Here is a 24,541-nt window from a genome sequence, read left to right as displayed (position 1 = left end):
CTCATCTTCTCCCTTCAACATGTTTGTGGTCAAGTTTTCTATATATAGCCCTTTTCTCTATGAAAGGACTAGATAATGCCCGTTTTCTGTCACCAGAAAGTATCAGGTTGAGATTTATTTCCATATGTTTGGATGAAGACTATCCAACATCCAATCTAAGTCCTTCAATTATAAGGCGCTCTTTTCCAGAAGGCCACAAATCTTATCTTGGGATCCAACTATCAAAGTGGCAGGCTGCAGGGTTGGCAGACTTGTTACTGCACTATTGGGTAACTTCCTGTTCTTGTTCGTTGCATCATGTCAAAGATCTGGAAAAATCTTCCCATCTGCATTTGGGCTCATCAGCAGCCACACCTTTCCCGATGTGTCCCTTCTGGTGGCCTCGTCTCTAGGTGAACAGAGTTGAGCTGTGGCTCTTCAGGTACCCTGCGCTGAAATGAAACAAGGTGATGAGCACAAGTGAGAAAAGAGGTCTGATACATAGCGCTGCCTTGATGTAGGAATTGCTTCTTGTCACAATACCTGTTGTGGCTGGAGGCAACATATTATTTAATAGTATTAATATTTTTTTCAGCCTAAGGCATTCTAACTGCCTTTAGCTGTTTCATGTATTGATTTTGCTAGCATATTTTGATGGCACACAGTTGGGTTATCCAGGAGTTATAAAAAGGAATAGCCATGCTTTAAAGCTTTTAAAATTGGAAATGGAGGGAATGCATTCCTTACGTTCTTCAGTACAGCCCGTATGGCCCATTCAAACACCTCCTGCACGTTGGCAGCTGTCTTGGCACTGGTTTCAAAGTAGGTAGCATCATGAAGCCTGCTCCACATTTCAGCTTCCTCTGAAGAAACCTGTTTAAAGACAGGATACCTTCATACTTTGCCCTCTTCCCAGTCCTGTCTGCAACCCTAAACTAAAAATAGAACCTACAAATGTAAAAACTCTTCCGTAGGTTCTGTATCTGCATCCTCTGCCATCAAAACCTATCCGGATTCTTCATTCAAGGCTCTGTTCCTCATCTTTAAAATACCCCTTCGTTCTTAAGTTGGGCGCTACATGAGCTTTTGCACAGTAGCTGCAATCTATCCTCTCGGTGTGTTTGATATATACCTCACGGTTCTCCAGGTCAGTCTTGTTTCCAATGATGGCAATGGGAAAAGTGGGTTCTTCCTCTGGCTCAATCTGCAGCAAGAGCTGCTTGTGCCACTTCTCAAGGGCTTGAAAAGAATAGAGAGATGCGACATCAAAGACGAGCAGGCAGCAGTCGGATCCCCGATAAAGGGCCGTCCCCAGGGCATGGAACCTTTCTGTACCAGCCGTATCCCAGATCTTGAGGCAGGGAGAAAGAGAGAGAAGATCCGATTGCTCAAGTACTGAGAAATTTAAGTGGGCAAGGTGAGAAAAATGCATCATTACAGGATGAGCTAAATTTTCTTTGCCATGAACGTTTTAGTGCAGAATGAAAAGTTTTTTTTGAAAGGCCCCATATACTTAAGACTGGTCAAGCTAGACCAGGGCTGTCAAACTTGCAGCCCCCAGGCTGGATGCATTGCGCTGGCCATGCCTACACCCAGTTTAGTGAAGGGGGGAAAAGTTGCGATACGCCACATGACAATGCCGTGACGACACAAGTTTGACAACCTTAAGACAGACCTCAAGACAATTAGCTGATGATATATTTACTTTAGGAATGTTACACCTTTTTTGAGTGCTCTAGCTTTCTTTATATTTTTAAAAATGAAAGGTTAGCTTGTGATTCCAAGTTTTGATATTTAGTGATAAATTCTGGCATGTGGCAGTTGTTAATGTTAGCTCAGATAATGGTTACAACACATGTAATGAAAGTTTTGCTTGAACTGCTTCCTTTGCTTCAACAGCTATAAAGCCCTTAGTGTAAACTATAAGCACTTTTAAGTAGACCCATCTTCCAGAGATGGTGTATCATAACTTCCATGTGCCACAGCCAGTATAGCCAGCTAAGCTAGTTTAGATACTAAAGCTGAAGTTTCCAAGAATTGGGTTATTGCTTATTTGAGATTGCTATACTGTATAGCTGTAGAAATAAGAAAATGAAGGAAGCAGGAAGCAAGTATGTTTACTATTATTTCTACAGGTGAAACTCGAAAAATTAGAATATCGTGCAAAAGTTCATTTATTTCAGTAATGCAACTTAAAAGGTGAAACTAATATATGAGATAGACTCACTACATGCAAAGCGAGATAGTTCAAGCCTTGATTTGTCATAATTTTGATGATTATGGTTTACAGCTCATGAAAATCCCAAATTCACAATCTCAGAAAATTAGAATATTACATGAAATCAATAAAACAAGGATTGTACATAGAACAATATCGGAGCTCTGAAAAGTATAAGCATACATATGTACTCAGTACTTGGTTTGGGCCCCTTTTGCATCAATTACTGCCTCAATGTGGCGTGGCATGGATGCTATCAGCCTGTGGCACTGCTGAGGTGTTATGGAAGACCAGGATGCTTCAATAGCGGCCTTCAGCTCTTCTGCATTGTTCAGTCTCATGTCTCTCATCTTTCTCTTGGCAATGCCCCATAGATTCTCTATGGGGTTCAGGTCAGGCGAGTTTGCTGGCCAATCAAGCACAGTAATCCCATGGTCATTGAACCAGGTTTTAGTACTTTTGGCAGTGTGGGCAGGTGCCAAGTCCTGCTGGAAAATGAAGTCAGCATCCCCATAAAGCTCGTCTGCGGAAGGAAGCATGAAGTGCTCCAAAATCTCCTGGTAAACGGCTGTGTTGACCCTGGACTTAATGAAGCACAGTGGACCAACACCAGCAGATGACTTGGCTCCCAAATCAACACAGACTCTGGGAACTTCACACTGGACTTCAAGCATCTTGCAGTGTGTGCCTCTCCATTCTTCCTCCACTCTGAGTCCTTGGTTTCCAAATGAGATGCAAAAGTTGCTCTCATCAGAAAAGAGGACTTTGGACCATTGAGCAACAGACCAATTCTTTTTGTCTTTAGCCCAGGTAAGATGCTTCTGACATTGTTTATTGTTCAGGAGCGGCTTGACGAGGAATACGACATTTGAAGCCCATGTCCAGGATCCGTCTGTGTGTGGTGGCTCTTGATGCACTGACTCCTTGTGAAAGTCCCCAACACTTTTGAATGGCCTTTTCCTGACAATCCTCTCCAGGCTGCGGTCATCCCTGCTGCTTGTGCACCTTTTTCTTCCACACTTTTCCCTTCCACATAACTTTCTATTAATGTGCTTTGATTCAGTACTTTGGGAACATCCAACTTCTTTTGCAATTACCTTTTGAGGCTTTCCCTCCTTATGGAGGGTGTCAATGATGGTTTTCTGCACAACTGTCAGGTCAGCAGTCTTTCCCATGATTGTGATTCCTACTGAACAAGACTGAGAGACCATTTAAAGGCTCAGGAACCCTTTGCAGGTGTTATGGCTTAATTAGCTGATTAGAGTGGGACACTTTGAGCCTAGAATATTGAACCTTTTCACAATATTCTAATTTTCTGAGATTGTGAATTTGGGGTTTTCATGAGCTGTAAGCCAGAATCATCAAAATTATGACAAATCAAGGCTTGACCTATCTCGCTTTGCATGTAATGAGTCTATCTCATATATTAGTTTCACCTTTTAAATTGCATTACTGAAATAAATGAACTTTTGCACCATATTCTAATTTTTCGAGTTTCACCTGTATATCTACAGTACATCTAGCAGCTGAAGAATATTTCTAATGGCAAAAAAATGGAATAGCGAGGATGCTTTTGTATATTAGAGGTATCTGATAAAATATGGATGTCTGTTCTGATAATATACATGCCTGTTCTGATGAAGATCACAGAGTCATACATGTACAGCACATTTTCTTTTTGTCTTACAAGTTGAGACAAGTGGAATCTTTCCACAAAAAATATTTAATGTGGAGCTTCTCAGTTCACAAAACAACAAAAAAGTTGAGCTTTGTTTTAACTTTTAAATATTCTGCCATCCACAGTTCAACAGTCACCATTGTGAGCACACTGAATACCTGATTAATTACTGGACTGTTGTGGGTTCCTTCCCCCTTCCCCCAAAACTATGGGAGTTTTTTACTTGCATTTCTTCTTACCCTTTATCATTTTTTGATATTCAGTCTGGCTTGCTGATACCATTTTGTTTGCGTGTGAGGGGTTATATACAAGATTCTCTTTTGACTATATAGTGTTTCATACAAAAGATAGGCTTGGTAACACCAAAGTTGGCTTATTCAATGATGGGAAGAGAACATTAACATTGATCAAGGCGTGTCAAAGGGTAGTCAGTAATCTGCCTTGTATCAGGCCTACCTGCACTATCAGGGTGCGGCCATCAATGTGTACTTCTTTGCTGAGGAAGTCCGCTCCAATGGTGGCTCTGAAGCGGCTACTGAAGCGGTTGTTAACATATTGGTTCATCAGGGCAGACTTGCCCACCCTGTGGAGAAGGCAACACTGGCATCAGATCCTGAAAGCAAACCAGTTACCCATCCTCCCATTAATCAACAGATGACTGGTTGGTATCAAGGAAGAACATTATTTCCCAAGCTGTGTTGCATGAAGATTCAAGAGTACTACGATCACAGGAATTGTGGCCCATTGAGTTAGGCCCAGTGGGGAGAAAGGCTGACTATCCTGCTGAAGTTACTGACACTCCCAGTTAACCAATGAGCCACATTAAGCCAATTATTCTCAACCAACCTTCCTCAGAAAACTGTTGGGATAAAATTGAGAGATACATGCATTTTGGATGCCAAGTGCAATGAGTAAATATAAACATATAGTAAATATATAGAAACTCAAGCCTCCCCAAGCTACTTCTCATGATTTCTCATAATCTTAGCTAGCATGACTTCATAATTCCAAAGTTTGAGGCTATGATTTGGGGAAGGCTTGCAGAGAGAATGTCTGATAAAACGTAGGCAAGAATATGTTAAATTAGTTTGTCAAAAATAACATTTCTTTACAAAGTGTTTTAGATCAGGGCTCCCCAACCCCCGGTCCAAGCACCAAAACCAGTCCATGGCATGCCAGCAACCGGACTGTGCAAACAAGTGAAGCCCCATCCGCGGGATGCAGGCAGCATGCAAAATCATGCCTCCTCCGGTCCATGGAAAAACCTTTCTCTACAGAACTGGTCTCCGCTGCCCAAAAGATTAGGGGCTGCTGTTTTAGATAGAATACAGCTCTTATCTGAAAAAAGAATTTTTTTTTAGTTTATTAAGATGTCTATAATATTGCAACAGCCAAATTATAATAGCAGAATCAGATGCAGAAGAAAACCAATTCTATTCAGAAAGCTTAGTTCAAAAGCTTTTTGTGAAATTATGAATAATTTAAAACGTACACCTGAAAAAAAAACTCATTAAAAAGAATTTACTACTGCTTCCTCTGAGGATGAAGCATTAAAAATAATTTTAACTATGTTTCTTCCTGTCCCATCAAAACAAAAAGATCTTACAATACATCTATGTTTTCTTGCTACATTGTGAAACCTTCATGATGAACAGTACCAAATACATACCAATACATTTAGCAATATTGTAAACTTTCTGCTAAAAGAGGGATATGGTCCAGTCAAATTCAGATTTTCTGGAGCCCTATTTATTTCAATAGGAGAAGCAATTGCATCTTAGTGCAAGAAATGCACTAAAGGTATTTTATCTTAAAAATCAACTATTTTTTAAATGCTACTTTAAGCACTTATAAGGAACACCAATTAGGATTTCAAGGAATTTTAGCATCCAAGAGAGTTATTTGTCTCTATGATCAGTAAAATTTTAAACTTAATTCTCTGAAGTAAGTTTAGTTAAAATCAGTCTCTTAAGTCGCAGATAAGTAGTTACAGTCTTGCACTTTCAGTATACTATTATACTCTAGTTCTATAGTAGAGGGACATAATTATGTATAAGCATGTTCCATTTTAGCTTTCTCAAACAGTGGTAGGATTTCCAGCATGGACTGTTGATAATTCAGAATATTATAGTCCCACCACACACACATACACCAAATTTGAGGGTTTTTATTGTAATGATGAATTTTGCATATTCACATCTCTTCCGCTGGGATATCATAACTCTCCAAAGCATCACCTTAGTTATTTGAGCTGGTCTTTAGATTCTTGGCGTTCTTCAAAATAACTTTCTGCTATTGCTAGAAACAAGCACGTAATTTTACTCAACCCTCTCAAAATAAAATCTTCCAAACACTAGGCAGCTTAAACACAGCGCACACTGGTTTGTACAAAGAGCAGCATGTACCTACATAAACTGAGCTCAAAGATTCAAGGAAGAATGCCAATTTAATTCCTAAGAAGTATCAAAAATTTCTTTGAAAGATGTCTGAACATTGATTATAAGAGAAGGAAGTAGCCTTTCAAATCCTAAATGGGAGAAGATAAAATGGTGCATGGGGCTAAAAGTTATACAGCAAAATTAATAGGTCTGTAGAACTGCAAGACAAATTTTTGCCTAATTTTGTAACAGATATGAGGAGATTCATGGAATCTTTTAAAACATTTGGCACTGCTGCAGAGTTGTAGACTAGTATTCCTGAAAATTCTTCCCTTTCACTGTCATATTTGTTATGAAAAACTGAAACCTCTCTGCTTTCATCAATAGGATACCCTCTATATACTCTTAACTATATTCTCATCGTTTCTGGTGGGTTACCATGTCGTATGGGGCTGATAAGAATTGCCAAGTATAATATTTTCAACTCATGCAATTACTCCCTCCATTTAGACAGAGATTCAGTTGGGATACAATTCCACATCTCCAATAGCACATAGAGCAAACTCTGTGCAAAAGAATTAATGAATTCAACTTTGAGTCCTGATGTCATGCTGTGTTCATTAATTCTGTTGATGAACAAAGTACTAGATGATAATTTCAGCCTCCCAGGACATTCATTAGAAATCTCACAAGCATTCTAAGAAAAAGAAATCTTGAACAGCACAATTGAGCAAGAGATTGCTAAGCTCACATCAAAAGATTTTTCCCAAAGTTTCAACAAATGCAAAGGTTTTTAACCCAATACAGCAGTTAATTGATGAGATACTTACAATTTGTCTCACCTTGTATCTGCATAATCCAACTTCCCACTTTCTTCCTCATTCCAGTTTAAATCCTACAGCAGTCTAACCTCTCTATGCAAGTGAGCTGTGGCTCACAAAAGTGTATGTCTTTTAATAAAATATGTTACTTGGAAAGGATGAATCCTCATGAGCACTGCAGGTGAGGTCATTTTAGTTGCTCCTCTTCTACTCCAGAAAGGACTCAAAGGGCGAATAATGCCAGGTTGGGTTGCTTTGCTCTCTTTTCCTCCTGTGCGGTGCCTGTCCAGTGGCCCATTAATCTTCCTATCTTCCACCTTTCTTTCCTCATTTATTTCCCTCCATTTTATTTTTTTATAAATAACTCTAGGTGACAAACACACCTAAGTAATCCTTCCTATTTTTCCCACAACAACAAACCTATGAGGTAAGTTTGGCTAAGAGAGAATGACAGGTCTGAAGTCACCCAGCTAGCTTTCATGCCTAAAGCAGGACTAAAATGCACAGTCCCCAGGTTTTTAGACTGGTGCCTTAACCACTAGACCAGGGGTGTCAAACTTGCATCATCACATGACATATTGCAACTTTTTGCCCCTTCACTAAACCGGGTGTGGGCGTGGCCAGCGTGTGACGCATCCAGCCGCAGGCTGCGATTTTGACATCCCTGCACTAGACCAAACTGGCTCTCAACTTAGTCATAACATGAAGCATTTGTATCCTCTGGGATGAAGAGTTGAATACAACGTGGGATCAAAGAAATTTAGTTGTAGATGATGTCATCAACCATCTAAAAGAGTCAGCCTTAACCCCTGCCATCAGCCCTTCCACAAGCAACCCATCTTTTCTTCATCTGCCACCCAATCTCCTATGTTTGTTCTATTTCTGTGGGTCTTGCCATTTTCCTCCTCTGTCCACTCAAAACGCTTCTTTCTGGAGCAGGTTTGAGTTTGGGGGCTGTGCACCAACCTAATCCATGGACAGACAGAATTATCAGGTGCACCTGTTTTGCACAAACTGATGAAAGTCTATTTTAACCTGCCTCAGCTAGGATTGGGAATGAGAGGAAGACAATGTTATCAGTGGTGAAATCCATTTTTTTTTACTACCAGTTCTGTAAGCATGGCAGGGGAAGGATACTGCAAAATCTCCATTCCCTCATCACTCCAGGGGAAGGATATTGCAAAATCCCCATTCCCTCCCCACTCCTGGGCGAAGGATATTGCAAAATCTCCATTCCCACCCCACTGGGGGCCAGCCACAGGTGGTATTTGCCAGTTCTCCAAACCACTCAAAATTTCCACTACCGGTTCTCCAGAACCTGTCAGAACCTGCTGGATTTCACCCCTGAATGTTATGAGCATATACAGGTAGCCCTCAACTTATTACCACAATGGAGCCCCACATTTTTGTTGCTAAGTGAAAACATTTGTTCAGTGAATTTTAGGCCTTTACATGCCACCATTAAGTGCAGTCATTAAGTTAGTAACAAGTTTGTTAAATGAATCTGGCTTCCCCATTGACTTTCCTTGTAAGAAGGTCACAAAAAGTGAACACATGACCCCAGGACATTGTAACTGTCATAGTCAATTGCCAAAAGTGTCTGAATTTTGCTCTGGGGATGCCGCCATGGTTGTAAATGTGAAAAAACGGTCATAAGTCACTTTTTTCCAGTGCTGTTGTAACTTTAAACGGTCACTAAAAGGTACTGTTGTAAGTCGAGGACTACCTGTAAAAGACAAAGTCTGCCAGATAGGTTCAGGCTGTGCTTAAGAGGACAGGGAGGAAGAGCTCTCAGTCTTCAGATCCACTTCAGTAGGATAGGGAGGTGACCTCAGCGTCCCTCTTCCCTCTCCAGCTTCCAGAGCTGCGGCTTCCCTGAGAAGGCAGCAGGTGCCTTTACTTCAGCCTACACACCCACTCAGCAAACACAGCCTGGGCGTCCGGTTCCTGCGCGCTCTCCGGACTTTTGTCTTTCCAAAGGGGAGGGGGTATGATGTCCGCGCGCCCTTCCCCCCCCCCAAAAAAAAGCTTCGTGCTGTCGGTGGCTTACCCTGAATTCCCAATAAGCAGGATTTTGAGGTGTGAACGTCTGAACATGGGGCGTCTCCGCCAGAACCTGAAAAGAGAGAAGTTGGGGGCTCAGGCGTTGCCACCTCACCTGGTCCGGGAGGTGGGAGGGGGGGGGGCTTCCCCCGGAATCCGGTCGCCCGTCTTTCGACGGCAGCGAGAAAGCGGTAGCCTAGAGGAAAACTTGAGGCGTCTTATTTTTAAAGCCCAATTTCTGTCGCCTCCCCCCTTCCCTTCCCTTCCCCCATGGTGGCTCTCTTACTCCGAGAGCACCCGTCTGCCTTTTCGTTCCAGAATCTCCGAGGGAGGGAAAGTACTGCCAAAGGAGGTCGTTCCTCACAGTTTCCTCCCAGGAGCAAGAGAAGGTGCTTGCGAGCGCGCGCAACCAACCACGCCTGCCGCTACTGGGATTCAGGGCTGAGCAGCGGCTCCCTGACGAAATCCCCGGGGTTTGTCCTTCGGCGGGAAAAGGGTTTCTCCCAGCAGCCGATAGCCTGGAAGGAGCAATTGGCCAAAGGGGGAATCCGCTTGGATCTTCTTGTCTGCTAGAGAGGCTGCATTCAAAACCTACTTCCAGGCCTCAGAATCAGGACTTACTCCAGGAGCTCTGAGAGGGGGAAGAACGTTTAAATAGCTCCTGAGCAAGTGCAGACTACAGGTAGTCCTCGACTTACAACAGTGCATTTAGTGACCATTTAAAGTTACAACAGCACTGGGGGAAAAAAACTGATTTATGGCCATTTTTCACACGTATGACCGTTGCAGCATCCCCATGATCATGTGATTTAGATGCTTGACAACTGGTTCATATTTATGACGCTTGCAGTGTCCCGGTGATCACCTTTTGTGACCATCTGGCAAGCAGAGTCAATGGGAAAGCCAGATTTGCTTAACAACAGTGTTGCTAACTTAGCAATTGCACCGATTCACTTAACAAATGGGGCAAGAAAAGTTGTAAAATGGGGCAAAACTCAAACAAATTTCTCATTTAGCGACAGAAATGTTGGGCTCAATTGTGGTTGTAAGTCAAGGACTACCTGTACTTTCTTTTGTCACTTGGCAGAACCAATCTGTGTTCTAAATAGTGTGCCATTGAGCCAACTGAGACATTAAAGAGGAATGGTGGCCTCCTGGTCACTTGTTTGAAAATCCCTTTCTTGGAAAACTGAACACCACTCCTAAATCAGGATGCAGTGAAGGATGGTAAGAAGCTGTTTGATCTGAAGGAAGGTCCACAGTGCTATCTACCCATGTTGTCTCCTACTATGCATAAAGCCAAGGGCAGCAAAGCCTTGTGTTGCCTTGACTCCCCCTTAGGCCTAATGGAAGAAGTTGCCTTGGGCCACTCATTTGGATTATCAAGAAAAAGCAAGGAACCATGATTGAGTTTACCAGTGCATATTAATTTCCAGGAATGGGGTAAGGATAGGGAGATGAATATACAGTACAGGTAGCCATCACCTTACAACAGTTCATTTAGTGACCATTCAAAATGACAATGGGACTGAAAAAAAGGATTTACGAGCATTTTTATGACTTATTGTAACATCCCCATGGTTGTGCGATCAAAATTCAGACGCTTAGCAAATGACTCATATTTACAACAGTTGTCACGGGTCACCTTTTGCAACCTTCTGACAAGCAATCAATGGGAAAACCAGATTCACTTAACAACTGTGTTACTAACTTAACAACTGCAGTGATTCACTTAACAACTGTTGCAAGGTAAGTTGTAAATTGGGGCAAAATTCACTTAACTGTCTTGCTTAGCAACAGAAATTTTGGGCTTAATTATAGTCATAAGTTGAGGACTACCTGTATGCAATTCTTCCTTAGCAGCCTTTTTTTTTCTGAACTAGGGTGTTTGGTATGCTGCTGTGAAGGCTGTTCCAAAGGAAAGCTTCAATATGAGATGCCTTTAACAGATTCCCTTCACAGCTCATAGCTTGCCCTGCCCTTCCCAATCTGCCCCACCCCCTTGATCTTAGTAATAATAATAGTTTACCTTACAGTATTGTTGTAAGCACTGTAACAGAATCATGCTTGTAAAAACTTTTAAACAAGTTAGAATGTTAAAACTGAAGCCTTTTCTTTCTACTACAGAAATGGCCAAGTATGGTATACATTTGAAATATATGGGATTTTTCTAAACGAATATAACTCTCCTCTGACATTATAGTACATTGCAACTGGGTAATGTAAGAATGAACAAGGGATCCAAACTCTGCCCCAAAGAACTTTGATTATATTTAGGTAAAAGATAATGGATGATTTTACTCCCATTGATTTCCATAGGTTTTATAAATTAAAATGCCTTTTAAATGTTATACTGTGTATTAAATAGTGAGAAAATAAAAGGGAGGTGGCTTGCATTGTATAGACTAGGCTCAGAAATGTATGCATGTCTTTCCAAGAAGCAAGAATATGAGATGTTCCAGCTCTCCATACCACAAAAGCATAACAAAATTCAACCCATAAATGCATCTATCATGTGTTGTGGTGCATGTGCAAACTATATTTAACTTCCGGTACAGAAGTGCTTTTCGCGTTGGGGTGGTGGTGGTTTTTTTGCTTTAGTGTGCCTAATGTGAATAAAAATACTGTTTTTTGCATTTTTAATGTGAGGAGGAATTCTGCCTGCCCAGACACTATTGGCTTAGTCGGGGACGATTCCCCCATCTATTTACTTGGGAGTGGTAGGCTCACTTTAAATCTATGATATGTTTTTTTTCAGATGAATACGATACATTGTTTTTCCGCACAGCTCAAGCCCACAGCGGAACACAGCTGAGTAAAGATTCAGGAAGGCAAAATATGAGACGGGAGGGAGGCAGGGAGAACTCTGCGCAGATACCCTAAATCTGCTTCTGTTTCTCGACCATCTTTGTTGTTTTCACCAGCTTAATTTTAGACTGGGGGAAAAAAATCGCTGCCGGTTGTCACCATTACTCAATCATTCGAAGTGGAAAACGCTTTGTTGATTTACACACAAGGAATCGCGGCGGCGAGTCAGTGGAATATATCTTCATTGCCCGCCCTTGGCTTAAATAAATCGCTGCTTCTCTGATTAGTCTCTATGCCCAGAGTTAGAAAATCAGTTGCTCTGTACGGATTCCCGAAGTGCTTTAAAATGCTCTACACAAAGAATCGACTAACATTTCTGTAGATTTTAGAAGGAAAAGTTTTATATACATCAGCGGGCCTGGGAATTAAAAGTGCAAGATAGCAGTTATCTTGTTTTTTTTTTTTGTTATTATTCTGCCAGGCTCGAGAGCAATTTACAGCAATTTTAGGGTTAAAAAAGATTCTAGGAAAAAAAAACCAAATCAACTCGTCCTCCACTCCTTTGGACTAGGATCAGGTGACTCAAGAAATCATATGATCAGCGACTCACTAATTGGTTGCAAAACTTTTGCTAGATTTAAAAAAATAACTTGGGACACATACAAGAATGTGCTGATACCTCGATTTGCTTCACCAGCGGCAACAACAGATCTCTGGATTTGTCAGAGCTAAATTAGACCAAGCAGCAGAAATGGATTGGCAGAAAACGCTGCACAATTGGCAGGAACGGATCTCTCAAGAGCTGGACTCGGTGGTGGATTTTTGGCTACGGCACTCCCATGATAAGGAACATGGGTGAGCTTCGATCTGTAAAAGGCAGCTCTTCGGTTTGGTGTGCAGTGCAAGCCAAGGCGATGCGGTTGTATTTATAATAAATACAGGGCATGATCGTGTGAGTTCACAGACGAGTTGAGTAAATGGTAGTCCAGATGATCGGGCGTGATGCGAATATAACCTACTATTAAATTATTTTTAAAAACATATTTGAAAGGAATAGTAACCGTATGCTTGCTACTGTTGCTATTTTTAAGTAAACACTGTTAAAATGGAAGGGATGAAGAAAGACCTTTTCAAGATAAGGAGAGGTTCCTGTTCCTATATGGTCCAGCCACTGTAGGCTTGTAGCTCTTAGTTCTTAGCAATTCCCGATGATTACTTGGGAATAATAGGCATTAATATCCAGCATACTCTGGATTCATGATGCATCATATATAAGATCTGGCTGTTGTTGGATTCACACATCATGCTAAACTTAATTTATATTTTCCCTGTGATTAGTGATTTTTTAATAAACCACTAAAGATGGTTTCTTCAGCAAAACATGGAGAAGCAAACTGTGATATAAGTTCAAAGCCTTTATTGTTATTGTACATCATGTATACAACAATAATATGTGGCTCAGCTCTTTCTCCTTTTCAATAGTATCCAGAATTTACTAAGATAATTTATTTCTCCTGCTACTTGAAGAAGCCAGCTACAGGTGCCTTCGTTTGAAAATTTATTGCTAATTACCCTGTTAACGCAGTTTCTGGCAATTGCTGTTTAGTTCCTTCTTTCTTTCTCAGAGATATTTAAATTGCTGGCTAGGAATTCTGGGAGTTGTAGTATAATACTTCTAGAAACCAAGCTAAGGCAACGTTCAGTCTCTTTCTGGTTTTCTAACTGCTGCTGCCTCTTTTATTTTTCCAGAGGGTTCTTTACATGTCTGGACCAGACTGGAAAAGTTTATGATGATCTGAAATATGTATGGTTGCAAGGTCGACAGGTAACTTTCAGATTTTCTGTTCTTATCCCCATTGAAAGTTGGGAAAGTAAACTGAAGCAACTGATCCGTCAGACAAGCTTTCTTAGTATAAATCAAGAAAATGTGAGCCTTGGGAATTCGTTGAATCTTGGCTTCATGATTCATTTGGAAGGGATGGAATAAAAAAGATAAAAGATTCAAGTACATATGAAAAATAGATTAAGCCAAAAAGACAGAGCATTTGCTGCTACTTCTAATTGTGTTTGGCTCTTACAACCAAAGCTATAGAAATACCACATTATTTCAACCTGGAGCAGCCATGATTTTGAGTTTAAAAGCTTATTGTAAATTACACATGATTTGCATAAACTTAGGTTGATGACTGTTGTGGGCTTTTGGATGGCATGGGTAAACCTAAGATTTTGATTAAACAGATGCACACAAAGCAGGGTAAGATATTTAGCAGATTGTGGGAATAATGATACTCAAGAAAATGTTTTTTAATGTCTTGAGCTTTCACATATTTCTTTAGAACAGGAGAAAAGAACTAGGAGCCCTCCAGATATTGTTGAACAACACTTTCCAACAACCCCTGCCAATAAGAAATTGTAATTAGCAATGTGTAGAGGGTCACAGGTCCCACATCTCTATTTCGGAAGTTAAATACAGGACTGGTTAGTGAATAACTATGAACAAGCACATCCCAGCATCATTCTTAGCACTAAGCAGAGGGCAGACATTAACCCTGGAAGGGAAAAATGTCATAGAGTAGATGAGAGAGTAGAGAGCAATCCTGTAAACTTTGTTCATGTTGAGCTGCAGGGCCAGCTGTTTCCTTGTTCATCCAAAGGATTGGCTCTTGGCAAGAAAAAGATTTACCACATTTGGCTAGATGGTGGGTCATACCCATACCAGAAAACTCAGTTGATTTCTGCAATCTTTTCCTCCAAGGTATGGATGTATAGCCGGTTGTATCGAAAAGTACCAAGATTCCAGCGTCCAGAACTACTACAGGCAGCAAAAGCAGGTAAATTTCCTTGCTATGCTTGTGTTTATATTATCAGAATAAGAGCCTAGGGCTTTAAATGAACACACAGCCAACTTCCATTGACCCACTAATTTTAGTATGTATTAATGAAAATAAAGTGAAAAGGCAACATTTTCCAAAGCAAAATGCCACCCTCAAGATTAACTCTTACTGATAATAATGCTTACGGATTACTGTAAAGCATTTTTTTAAAATAAAAAATTTGGGATTGCAACTGAGTGCTTTATTTGGAAGTGTGTTCACAAACCAGGAAAAAAGGAGTACTTAGATTAGGGGTGTCAAACCGTGGCCCGCGGCCAGATGCGTCATACGCTGGCCATGTCCATGCCTGGTTTAGTGAAGGGGGAAAAAAATTCATGATATGTCACATGACATGACATTGAGTTTGACACCCCAAATTAGATGGTTCAGCATATCCCAAAAGTTTTAAGGGGATATAATGACATGAGAAAATCCCTCATTTGCTTTTTGGTAAATAGGTATTCTGAAGCTGATTATGACATTTATTTTGAGAAAGTGCCCACAACATGCTTTGAAAATTAAAGATGTTGTCACTGATCTTAAACAAATTGAGAAGCCTTGATGTTCAGGGTAAGTTTTCAAAATTTATGAGGGGTTGAATGGCTAGGTAAATTAGGAAGGAGGAGATAATCTTGAAAGATCTAATGCTTTGGAATAGCAATGGATGTGAGGGACAAATATACAAAATGTGGGATTTATGGATTATCTGAAGAAGACACTGAGCTATGGTCATCACCAGTAATCTGAACATTACTCAGTAGTGTAAAATAGCTGCTAGAAAGACAAATCCAATCCAATTAAAAGAGTGTATCAATGATGCATCGAAGTCATTATTCCTTTCTTCTTGGCACTGGTGAAACCTGATCTAGAATGCTGTATATAATTTTGGGTATCTGTATTTCCAGTTAGGTATTCACAAGTTAGAAAAGATTCTGAGGAAAACAACAAAAATGATACATGGATTTGAGGATCATGCCCTATAAGGACAGGCTAAAGGACCTAGGGATGTTCAGTCTGTAGAAAAGATAAATGAGGGAAGATATTATAGGCACATAAAGGGAAACTGTAGGGAAGATGATCAAGAATTGTTTTCCATGGGCAGTGACACTAGGACCAGAAATACTGCATATAAATTGAAACTAAATTTCATTTAAATGTAAAGGGAAAAAAAACTTCCTGACAGTAGGTTATGGGTTCATCATCTTTGAGGGTTTTAAAGAAGCGGTAGGACAGCCACCTCTTGAGGATGGTGTACTTGGTTTTCCTGCACATTGCAGGAGGTTGAAATAGATTATCCATGTGCTCTCTTTCAACTCTACATTCTGGGATTTTGTGAAATATCATACATTGGATAGTAATAACATTTACATTCATTAAGTAATCCACGGAACAACCTTGAAGGTAAACTTTTATAGTTGAACTGTTTTGAGTAGACAAACTGTAGACTGTGGTCTAGTGGTTAAGGCACCAGACTAAAAAGCAGGAGACCCTGAGCTCAAGTCCCATCTTAGCCATGAAAGCCAGCTGGGTGACTTTGGACCAGTCACTCTATCTCAGTCCACCCGACCTCCACAAGGCTGTTGTTGGGGGGAAATAGGAGGGAGGTGTGTTTGTGGTCTTGAGTTGTTTGCAAAAGTAATAAAGGTGCTATAAAAATAATTAAACAAAGTAAATTGCAGAGTTGTAATATAGTACAGGAGACTTTTGTTAAGCCTGATATTTTTCACCATAAAGCTATTTCTGGATTCCAGCTCACTCATTTGACTTTCCTGCCATGCTAGCTTTCTGTGAAGAGTTTCATAAGAAATGCATTTATAAAAAGAGGAAGGGATGGGTTGAGCTCATTTTCTGGGCACAAGCTAAAAGAAATAGGAGTGAGATATCCAGTTCCATTTCTTTTCTCAAGGAGGAGAATTCCTGCTGAGACATGCACGAGTGGCTCCACCTTCCCAGAAATGTGCCTTTGTCCTGACCCGTGATGGCCGGCCTGTGAAAATCCAGCGTACCATTTTTAGCGAGTGTTTTTATGTTCTTGCGTTGGATGAACTTGGTCGAGCTACAGGGGAATCTCATTATCAGGTCAGACTGTGAGAGCTGAATATCAAAGTTCCCGTTACTTTCTTAAAACTATTTTCCATTTGGCACCCTCCAGCGCTCTTGGCCTAATTTTAGCGATCACGTCTCTGGTTGGGACTGGTGAAAATTGGCTCCATTATAATCTAATATATCTGGAGGGAGCCAGCTTGGGAAAGGCTGATGGAGACCAACATGGGTCTTCAAACCTGTTTATTCTCCTTCCCTCTGATTAGCGCCCTTTCCTGAAACCAGGCACAACTTCTAATGCATATAGTTAAAGTGATATAAATTGGGTAGGCCCGCTTTACCTCATGATGCTGCAGTTAGAGACGGTCTTCCTGTCTCTATGGATACGTGGGTTCTACAGATAGAATCTGGGAAAGAATATCCACAATGATCTCTATGGGAAATGGCCTGTCAGAAGACTGAAATGATGTCTTGCAGGAATAATGCTTGGTTTTATAAGTAGTGGTTTATAAGAAGAGCTACAGGATTTAATTTCTCCTATAGTTGAATAGCTGGGCAGATGCCAATGTTATCCCACTCCATCCCAATATAAACAAAAAACTCCTGAAAGTGAATAAAATGTGGTAAGCCTGTGTATGCTGTTCTGAGCCCAGACAGACTCAAACCACATGTTGCTCAGCAACCTCTATGCTATGAGGTTTGATCCTATGCCTGTAGAATTAAGCTCTTGTTTACTCTGGGGATAGACAGGAACTCAGGAATAGAAAATCTATACTTGAAAGATAAAACTGTGGTTATAATGGTATTCCTATTGGCAGAGGGAGGCCCTTTCAATGATGGAAGCCATCGTGCACTGGGTGAGAGAGGATCCCTCTGAGTTGGGTCGTCCACAGCTGGCCGGTGCTGTCCCACATGACTCTATGGCCGTCCCCATGATGCTCCTCAACTTGGTGGATCAGCTGTCAGAAGGAGATGTGGAGGTTGCAAATCGCTTCAAGGAATTGGACAACTGGGCTGCTCAAAGAATAATGAGTCACCTTCAGGTAAAGAAATGGGTGTAGTCAGCTTCCCTCTCCATAAACATGCTTGCCTCACCTCTGATACGTTACCAGCCATCTTATTTTCTTGTAGAGGAATGGTGCTGCAGTTTTGGAGAATGTTTCTGAAGATGGCAAGGAATTGCCAGGGTGTTTGGGAAGACAGCAGAATCCTGGTAAAAAATGAGGATGCTTTTGCATTCTCTAATTTGAAATATATAGAATGTATATACAGTGTTTCCCCGTAAAATAAGACCCTGTCTTATATTTTTTTGAACCCTGAAATAAGCACTTGGGTTTATTGCCATGCGCTCAAAAGCCAATTGGGCTTATTATCAGCGGATGTCTTATTTTCGAGGAAACAGGGTATGATCTTATTAAACACACACAGAGATTCTTATAGTAGTTTACGTTATTGTCATTGCATCTCGTACGAAATTAAATGCCATCTTCAGTGTACATTATAACTATAAAAATAAAACACACACATCCTTCACATTCTATACAATTGAATTGAAAACCCAATATTGCATTAATATTGCACTACTATATGCAGAAATATTGCATATAATAGACAAGGATCAGAGGATAGCAGTAGTGATAGATGTTACTAAGTGACAACAACATCAGGAAGGAGTATAAGAAGCTGGAGAAATACCAGGTCTGAAGGAAGAATCAGAGAGGATGTGGAAAATAAAAGCCACAGTGGTCCCAGCTGTGGTAGAAGTATATTGGGCTGTAACTCCTAAGCTGGTGGAGTGGCTCCAACAGTTCCCAGGAATGACATCAGAGCTCTCTCTCCATAAAAATGCAGTACTGTTAAAACTCTTGACCTGACGTTTAACTTGAAATGGGCAAAATGGTGCATCATAGGACAACACATTTTGACAACACTGGCTGCTGCTGTCACCTGATCTTCGTTTTCAACTTTCCTTGAACATTTCCTAGCCAGTCTTGCAATCCCTCCCACATCCAGCAGCCGTCACTTATCTCCCTTCTGGGAAGGGAAAGGAAGAAGGAAAGGAAATTTCTGATCAGATTCCCCCAAGAAAATTAAATGAGGAAGCTGGCAGGAAGTTGGAAGTTGCCCCTACTCCCACTGCTTTTTTGCCTACTCTTGGTCTTTCTGTTTTTCTGTTTCAGTAAGGAAATATCTCTGAAACGAATGACCTAATGGGGCACAGTTTGTCTAGTACTAATTTATGAATTGACTGTAATTAGGAGCTAGATGTTCTGAATGATTTGGTTTGTTCCTTCCTGTTCATTTTCATCTTGAGGTCATGCAATTGAAGCAGGCTGGTTCTTGCTCCGTTGTGCCATGCGCCAGCTTAACTCAGGCCTCCAGTCTCAAGCAGTGGACAAATTCATGAAACAGCCATTCCGTTCAGGCTGGGATCCTGAACATGGTGGACTCTTTGCCTTCCAAGATGTTGATGGTTTCTGCCCCACTCAGGTATAGACCATAAAGTCTTATTTTCACCACAAAGCTAAAAATCTCACCCCACCCTCAAACATTAGGGACTCTTTTTTTCTATTTTTCTTTCACCCTTTTCTGCAGCTAGAGTGGAGAATGAAACTTTGGTGGCCACACACAGAGGCCATGGTTGCATTCCTGATGGGTTTTGCTGAAACTCAAGACCAAGAGCTTCTGGAGCTGTTTCACCAAGTGGCCAATTACACCTTTGCTAAGGTACCTTTTGAGGACTGAAACCTGGGAATCATGGAATCAGTTTAGCCTCGGGAAATAGATGTATTTCAGTTAGTTAGGAAAGAGATGGGGAAATAGAGATAGAGGTAGAAAATGCTCTGCAATTTCACTTCATGAAAACACTTCATGAATCCTTGGAAAATTGCTATTAATGTTTCATAAGCAATGTTAGCCTTGATGGACTGAATATAGTTTTGTATGAGCATAGATTGTTTGCTTAGTATCTGGAAGAACGTCAACACCAGTGGTAGCTTCCGCCCGGTTCCGCCGAGCCGGTAGCGATGACGATATGACATCACCGAACCGGTTCTGCCCCCCATCCCTCCGCACCCTCCCCCCCACCCCCCGCATTATTCTTACCTTTTATTTGGCCCCACCCCCAATCTATTGCTGCCTCCTGAGTCCCAGCTGATGGCTAGAGGGAAAAAAACTGTTTAAACTCTTGCCCCGGGGCTTCAAAGGGCCGCCCTACAGCTGATCAGTAAAGAAAACAAATGAGTAGACCGGTGCCTGCAAAAATACATGAGTAGACCAGTGCCTGCAAAAATACATGAGTAGATCAGTGCCTGCAAAAATAAATGGGTAGACCAGCGCCTGCAAAAATAAATGGGTAGATCGGTACAGCTCTGCAAGCAGTGAAAAGCCTGGTAGACCAGTACCTCTGCTAAATCCTAAATAATTGTCACATGACCATCAAGCCACGCCCACAAAATAAGCCACGCCCACAGAACCGGTAGTAAATTTAGAACCCACCCCTGGTCAACATCCTAATGTATTTGATAAGAATGAGATGTTATTTATTTTTTTAGCTTTATAGACAGTCTATTTTTCCTTCAAAGCTCTTTGGCAACACACAAAGCATTTTCTTCTCTCATTTTTCCCTACAACAACTCCCTCTTTCAGGCTGACTGAGCTGAAAGAGAGTAATGGCCCATTGTTACTCAGTGAGGTTCTATCACTAGTGAGGATTTGAACTCCTGTGCTAGTCTAGCATTTTCACTATCACAGCTTCATAATCAAAATAAAAATTGTGTACTTTGGCTTTTTCTACAAATGTAGCTTGTTTTTCACCACCATTATTTTTGTTACTAGAAGCCTTAAATGTGTTTGGTATAGACCTTGAAGTTATTAGGAATCCTCCAGATTGTACTAGACAATTCCTATCATCATTTCTTCTGTTATCTTTAGCCTTCAGATACAGACAATGCTGTTTCATGCTTTCTCACATCCTTCCTGCTCATAGCACAAAGAACCATGAAGGGTTAGTATTCATAAATTCTGGAAGGATTCCTAAATAGATACTGGGAACAACAGCAGGATGCTGGTTCATTATCCTGTTGCTGTTTGTAACAGAACAAATCCTTTTGCAACACAGCAATATTATTACTTGATCACAAATAGAGTAGAGTAGGATTCTTTATTGGCCAAGTGTGATTGGACACACAAGGAATTTGTCTCCGATGCAGTGTACATACAGGCAGCAAGTGATAAATCATGATCATAATCATCATAAAATACATTCATCATAAATCATAAGATACAACACTTAGATGTCTACTTTCTACCGGATGTGCATGTTTGTTTATTACTCTCATTAGGCTTGCACTGTTAAAGACAACAAACATTTCTGTATATGCAAAATAATAAAAATTATAATATAGAGTGCAGGAGTTGGGGAACAATCATTTTTGAAAGTGTGGCTTCTATTTGTGTGCCCTTGTAATATATCCAGAATTAACAGCATATATGAAATAATTGTATGTTATCTTCACATTGTTCATAGATAATATACTGGTAGTCCTTGACTTATGACTTCAATTGAGTCCAAAATTTCTTTTACTATGCAAGATGGTTGTTAAATGAATTCCCACCCCCTTTTTATAACCTTCCTTGCCACAGTTAAGTGAATCCTGCAGTTGTTAAGTTAGTAATATGGTTGTTGAGTGAATCTGGTTTCCCCATTGACTTTGCTTGACAGAAGATCACAAAAGGCATATGACCCCAGGACATTGCAAGCATCATAAATAAATTGCCAAGCATCCAGATTTTGATTATGTGACCGTGGGGATGCGGCAATGGTTGTAAGTGTGAAAAATAGTCACTTTTTTCAGTGCAATTGTAATTTCATAGGCTCACAAAAAAAATGGTTTCAAGTCAAGGACTACTTGTATTAGGTATCCACTGAACTTTAGTTCCCCTTTATCCTAGTCCAGCATCCTGTTCTCCACTTCTGTCCTGCTCTTTGGTTGTTCCATCTTACGTAGCATAATCGCTATCGTGTTTGTTTATTCCTTAGTTCCGTGATCCGGGACTAGCGGGAGAATGGTTTGGGTATCTGTGCCAGGAAGGCAAGGTGGCTCTCACAATCAAAGGAGGGCCATTTAAAGGTAAAATAAATAAATAAATAAAAATAATAAGGCCGGGGAGGTTTTAACCTAAAGGTAGCTGTGTAAATGGGAAATCAGCAGAAATAAAATAACTTGTGAGCTCAACTATAGAACCATAAAAATAAAATTAAATGTGAGCTCCACCATAGAATGCAAAAAGTAATTAAGCAAGAGTACTTCTTATTTCCCTGCAATATATGTAAGACATAGTCCAAATGCATATAAGTTGAGGGGGGAAGGGCTAAGACTTGAACTGATAATGTTACCTAATAGAATAATGAAGTGTTTCTAAGCAAATAACCATGCTTGGAGAACACCAAGAACTCCACAATTCATCTCTGAGGTACAGATATTATCTTCAGTCATAATTCATTTCCTTATCCCTGTTTGCACTTCCTTCATGAAAGTGTCCTGCTGTTGTAGATTGTCCATCAACAAGATACAATCTTAGTCTGACAGATCTCTTCCTGGGATCCCATTCACCCCTTCCTCCCTGGTAATGTTGTTCCCCCTGGTGAATGTTACACCAAGGGCAGTTAGTTAAAGAACCATCACTTGGTCTTGAATGGGAAGGTACCATTTTGCTTTCCACATTTCATCTTTAAACAGGATGTTGGAGCAAAATAGTGTCGGAAAACATGCTCTTAGTAAAAACCCAGCATTGATGTTAATCATAAATTCAGACAATAGTGAAATGAGTAATTAAAGAAGAGGACTATTAAACCAAGTTATAGGAAGCCAATAGGAAAACTAGCAATCATTATCAGCAGAGATACAGAAAATGCAAGCATTAGATGAATAACTAAGCAAACTCCAAAAACAGTTCAATGTCCCTAGTGCTCCTTCTTAGTTTCCCTGCTATGTTTATTACCTTTCAAGTTTTTTTCTCCAAGTCTGTTCCTGTACCTTTTTCTACTCTGATGATTTGCAGAAAATATTATACCCTGTTTTCCCCAAAATAAGACATCCCCGATAATAAGCCCAATACGGCTTTTGAGCACATGGCAATAAGGCCAAGCGCTTATTTCAGGGTTCAAAAAAATATAAGACAGGGTCTTATTTTTGGGAAAACATGGTATTAATGAGGAAAAAGAAAGTTGTAGCTGCTCCTCCGGAAGGAAAAGGGAGATACCTGTAAGAATAGAGCAGTTGGCATCTGCCTCTCACACATGGACGCGTGGGGGAAACCTTTCCATACTTTTTTCTCTCTGTGGCCCCTGTTGAATTTTTTATTTTTGAAATCCACATTTAACAACTTTATGGTACCATAAATATTCATGTCATCCATTACAATTCTACAAATTATATAGGATTAATTAATTTAGGAGAGAGTAGACAACATTTTAAAATAAACAAGTTTATATACAATTTTAGGGCTTAGAAAGCATAGAGGATGGCATTGGAGATCAAAGGAAAAGCTGTTACCAAGGCAATGGTCATAAAAGAGGGGTTTGAGCCTGAGCCAAAAAAATAACAAACCTAGCTCACTTGAAGATGAAGTGAGGGAGTGGGGAAGCACATTCAGACTTGCAAGATTCTGTTACTATGGCTGTTACAATATGACCTATATATGGCATTATTTCTTGGTCTGGTCTGCCTTTTTTGTTCTGACAGGTTTATAGTTTTATTGATTTTATGGTTCCCATAAGAGGAAAGCATTTTGTTGATTTTGGCAGTACTGTAGTGGTGAAAGGAGCTCTGGAGAACATACAAAAACCAGACAGGGGACCAGGTATATGAGGTTAAACCCTTTAGTGATAAACCCTTTTCTTTTTTCTCTTTGCAGGTTGTTTCCATGTCCCTCGTGCTCTCTATATGTGTGAAGAAATTCTGAAATCCTTGCTGGAAACAAAATCTACCATTCAGAAATAAAATGTTCTTTTGATTTGTGTAAAAGGCTGTATTTTCTGCATTTTCTGCCCTCAGGCGAGTTTAATTATAAAAATGATCTTTCCTGATCATTTTGAAACTCACCCCTCAAAGCCACCCATGTCTCATTTTAGAAGCCAAACATCTATTTTTACTTGTGATTTTTTGCTTTTAGATATTTTAGAAAAAGGAAGTCCCTATCATTTCTCACTTCAGATTCAAACTGGTTGGTTATTTTTTTATCTGTAATCTGACTAAACTTGGCAACACCATTATGAATAAATCTGCGGAGTGTACAGACCCACATTTATACACTGCTTAAAAGAGCAGATAAATGGTTAAATGTAACAATTATTTGCATTTTCTATTGTGGGAAAATATTTTTAATCTCTGCTTTCTCTCTCCCTGATCATGATTTACTTGCTGGTCATTGCCAAACGTGCCATTTCATTTAGATCTGTGCAATAAAGACACAAAATGTTCTCAAAAACAAATATCCCACTTTTATTTTAGTGTGCTTAGTGTGGCATAAATACCTCAATTTACAATTGGGACTAGAACTTTCATCACTAAGCATCGTGGTTAAGTGAGTTATGCCTGATTTTATGTCTCTTTTTGCCATGGTCATTAATGAAATCATGTAGTAGTCATTAAGCAAAATCAGCTTCTCCCATTGACTCTTCTTTTTCGAAGCTTCCT

General features: G+C 40.3%; 2 protein-coding genes across 2 annotated transcripts; one reads left to right on the top strand and one right to left on the bottom strand.

Moving 5' to 3' along the window:
• Window positions 1-99: 99 nt before the first annotated feature.
• LOC139310915 (ras-related protein Rab-7a-like) lies at window positions 100-9,487 on the bottom strand. Its single transcript, XM_070935194.1, has 6 exons — window positions 9,404-9,487; window positions 9,125-9,190; window positions 4,332-4,458; window positions 1,112-1,330; window positions 727-852; window positions 100-431 (listed from the first exon to the last, which is right to left on the bottom strand). Exons 2-6 carry the CDS (start codon window positions 9,169-9,171, stop codon window positions 342-344), a joined length of 609 nt encoding a protein of 202 aa, XP_070791295.1. The 5' UTR covers window positions 9,172-9,190; window positions 9,404-9,487; the 3' UTR covers window positions 100-341.
• Window positions 9,488-12,573: 3,086 nt separating this feature from the next.
• RENBP (renin binding protein) lies at window positions 12,574-23,953 on the top strand. The gene is made up of 10 exons (XM_070935193.1): window positions 12,574-12,780; window positions 13,675-13,750; window positions 14,681-14,756; window positions 16,705-16,877; window positions 17,660-17,884; window positions 17,973-18,054; window positions 19,156-19,331; window positions 19,437-19,568; window positions 21,883-21,973; window positions 23,760-23,953. Exons 1-10 carry the CDS (start codon window positions 12,677-12,679, stop codon window positions 23,843-23,845), a joined length of 1,221 nt encoding a protein of 406 aa, XP_070791294.1. The 5' UTR covers window positions 12,574-12,676; the 3' UTR covers window positions 23,846-23,953.
• Window positions 23,954-24,541: the final 588 nt, after the last annotated feature.

Source organism: Pituophis catenifer, unplaced genomic scaffold (genome assembly GCF_029215685.1).
Source record: "Pituophis catenifer annectens isolate HBS135680 unplaced genomic scaffold, rPitCat1.0.hap2 SCAF_2, whole genome shotgun sequence".
Taxonomy (NCBI): domain Eukaryota; kingdom Metazoa; phylum Chordata; class Lepidosauria; order Squamata; family Colubridae; genus Pituophis; species Pituophis catenifer.
The sequence above is the reverse complement of the archived record's forward strand: the minus strand, read 5'-3'. Positions and strand labels throughout refer to the sequence as shown.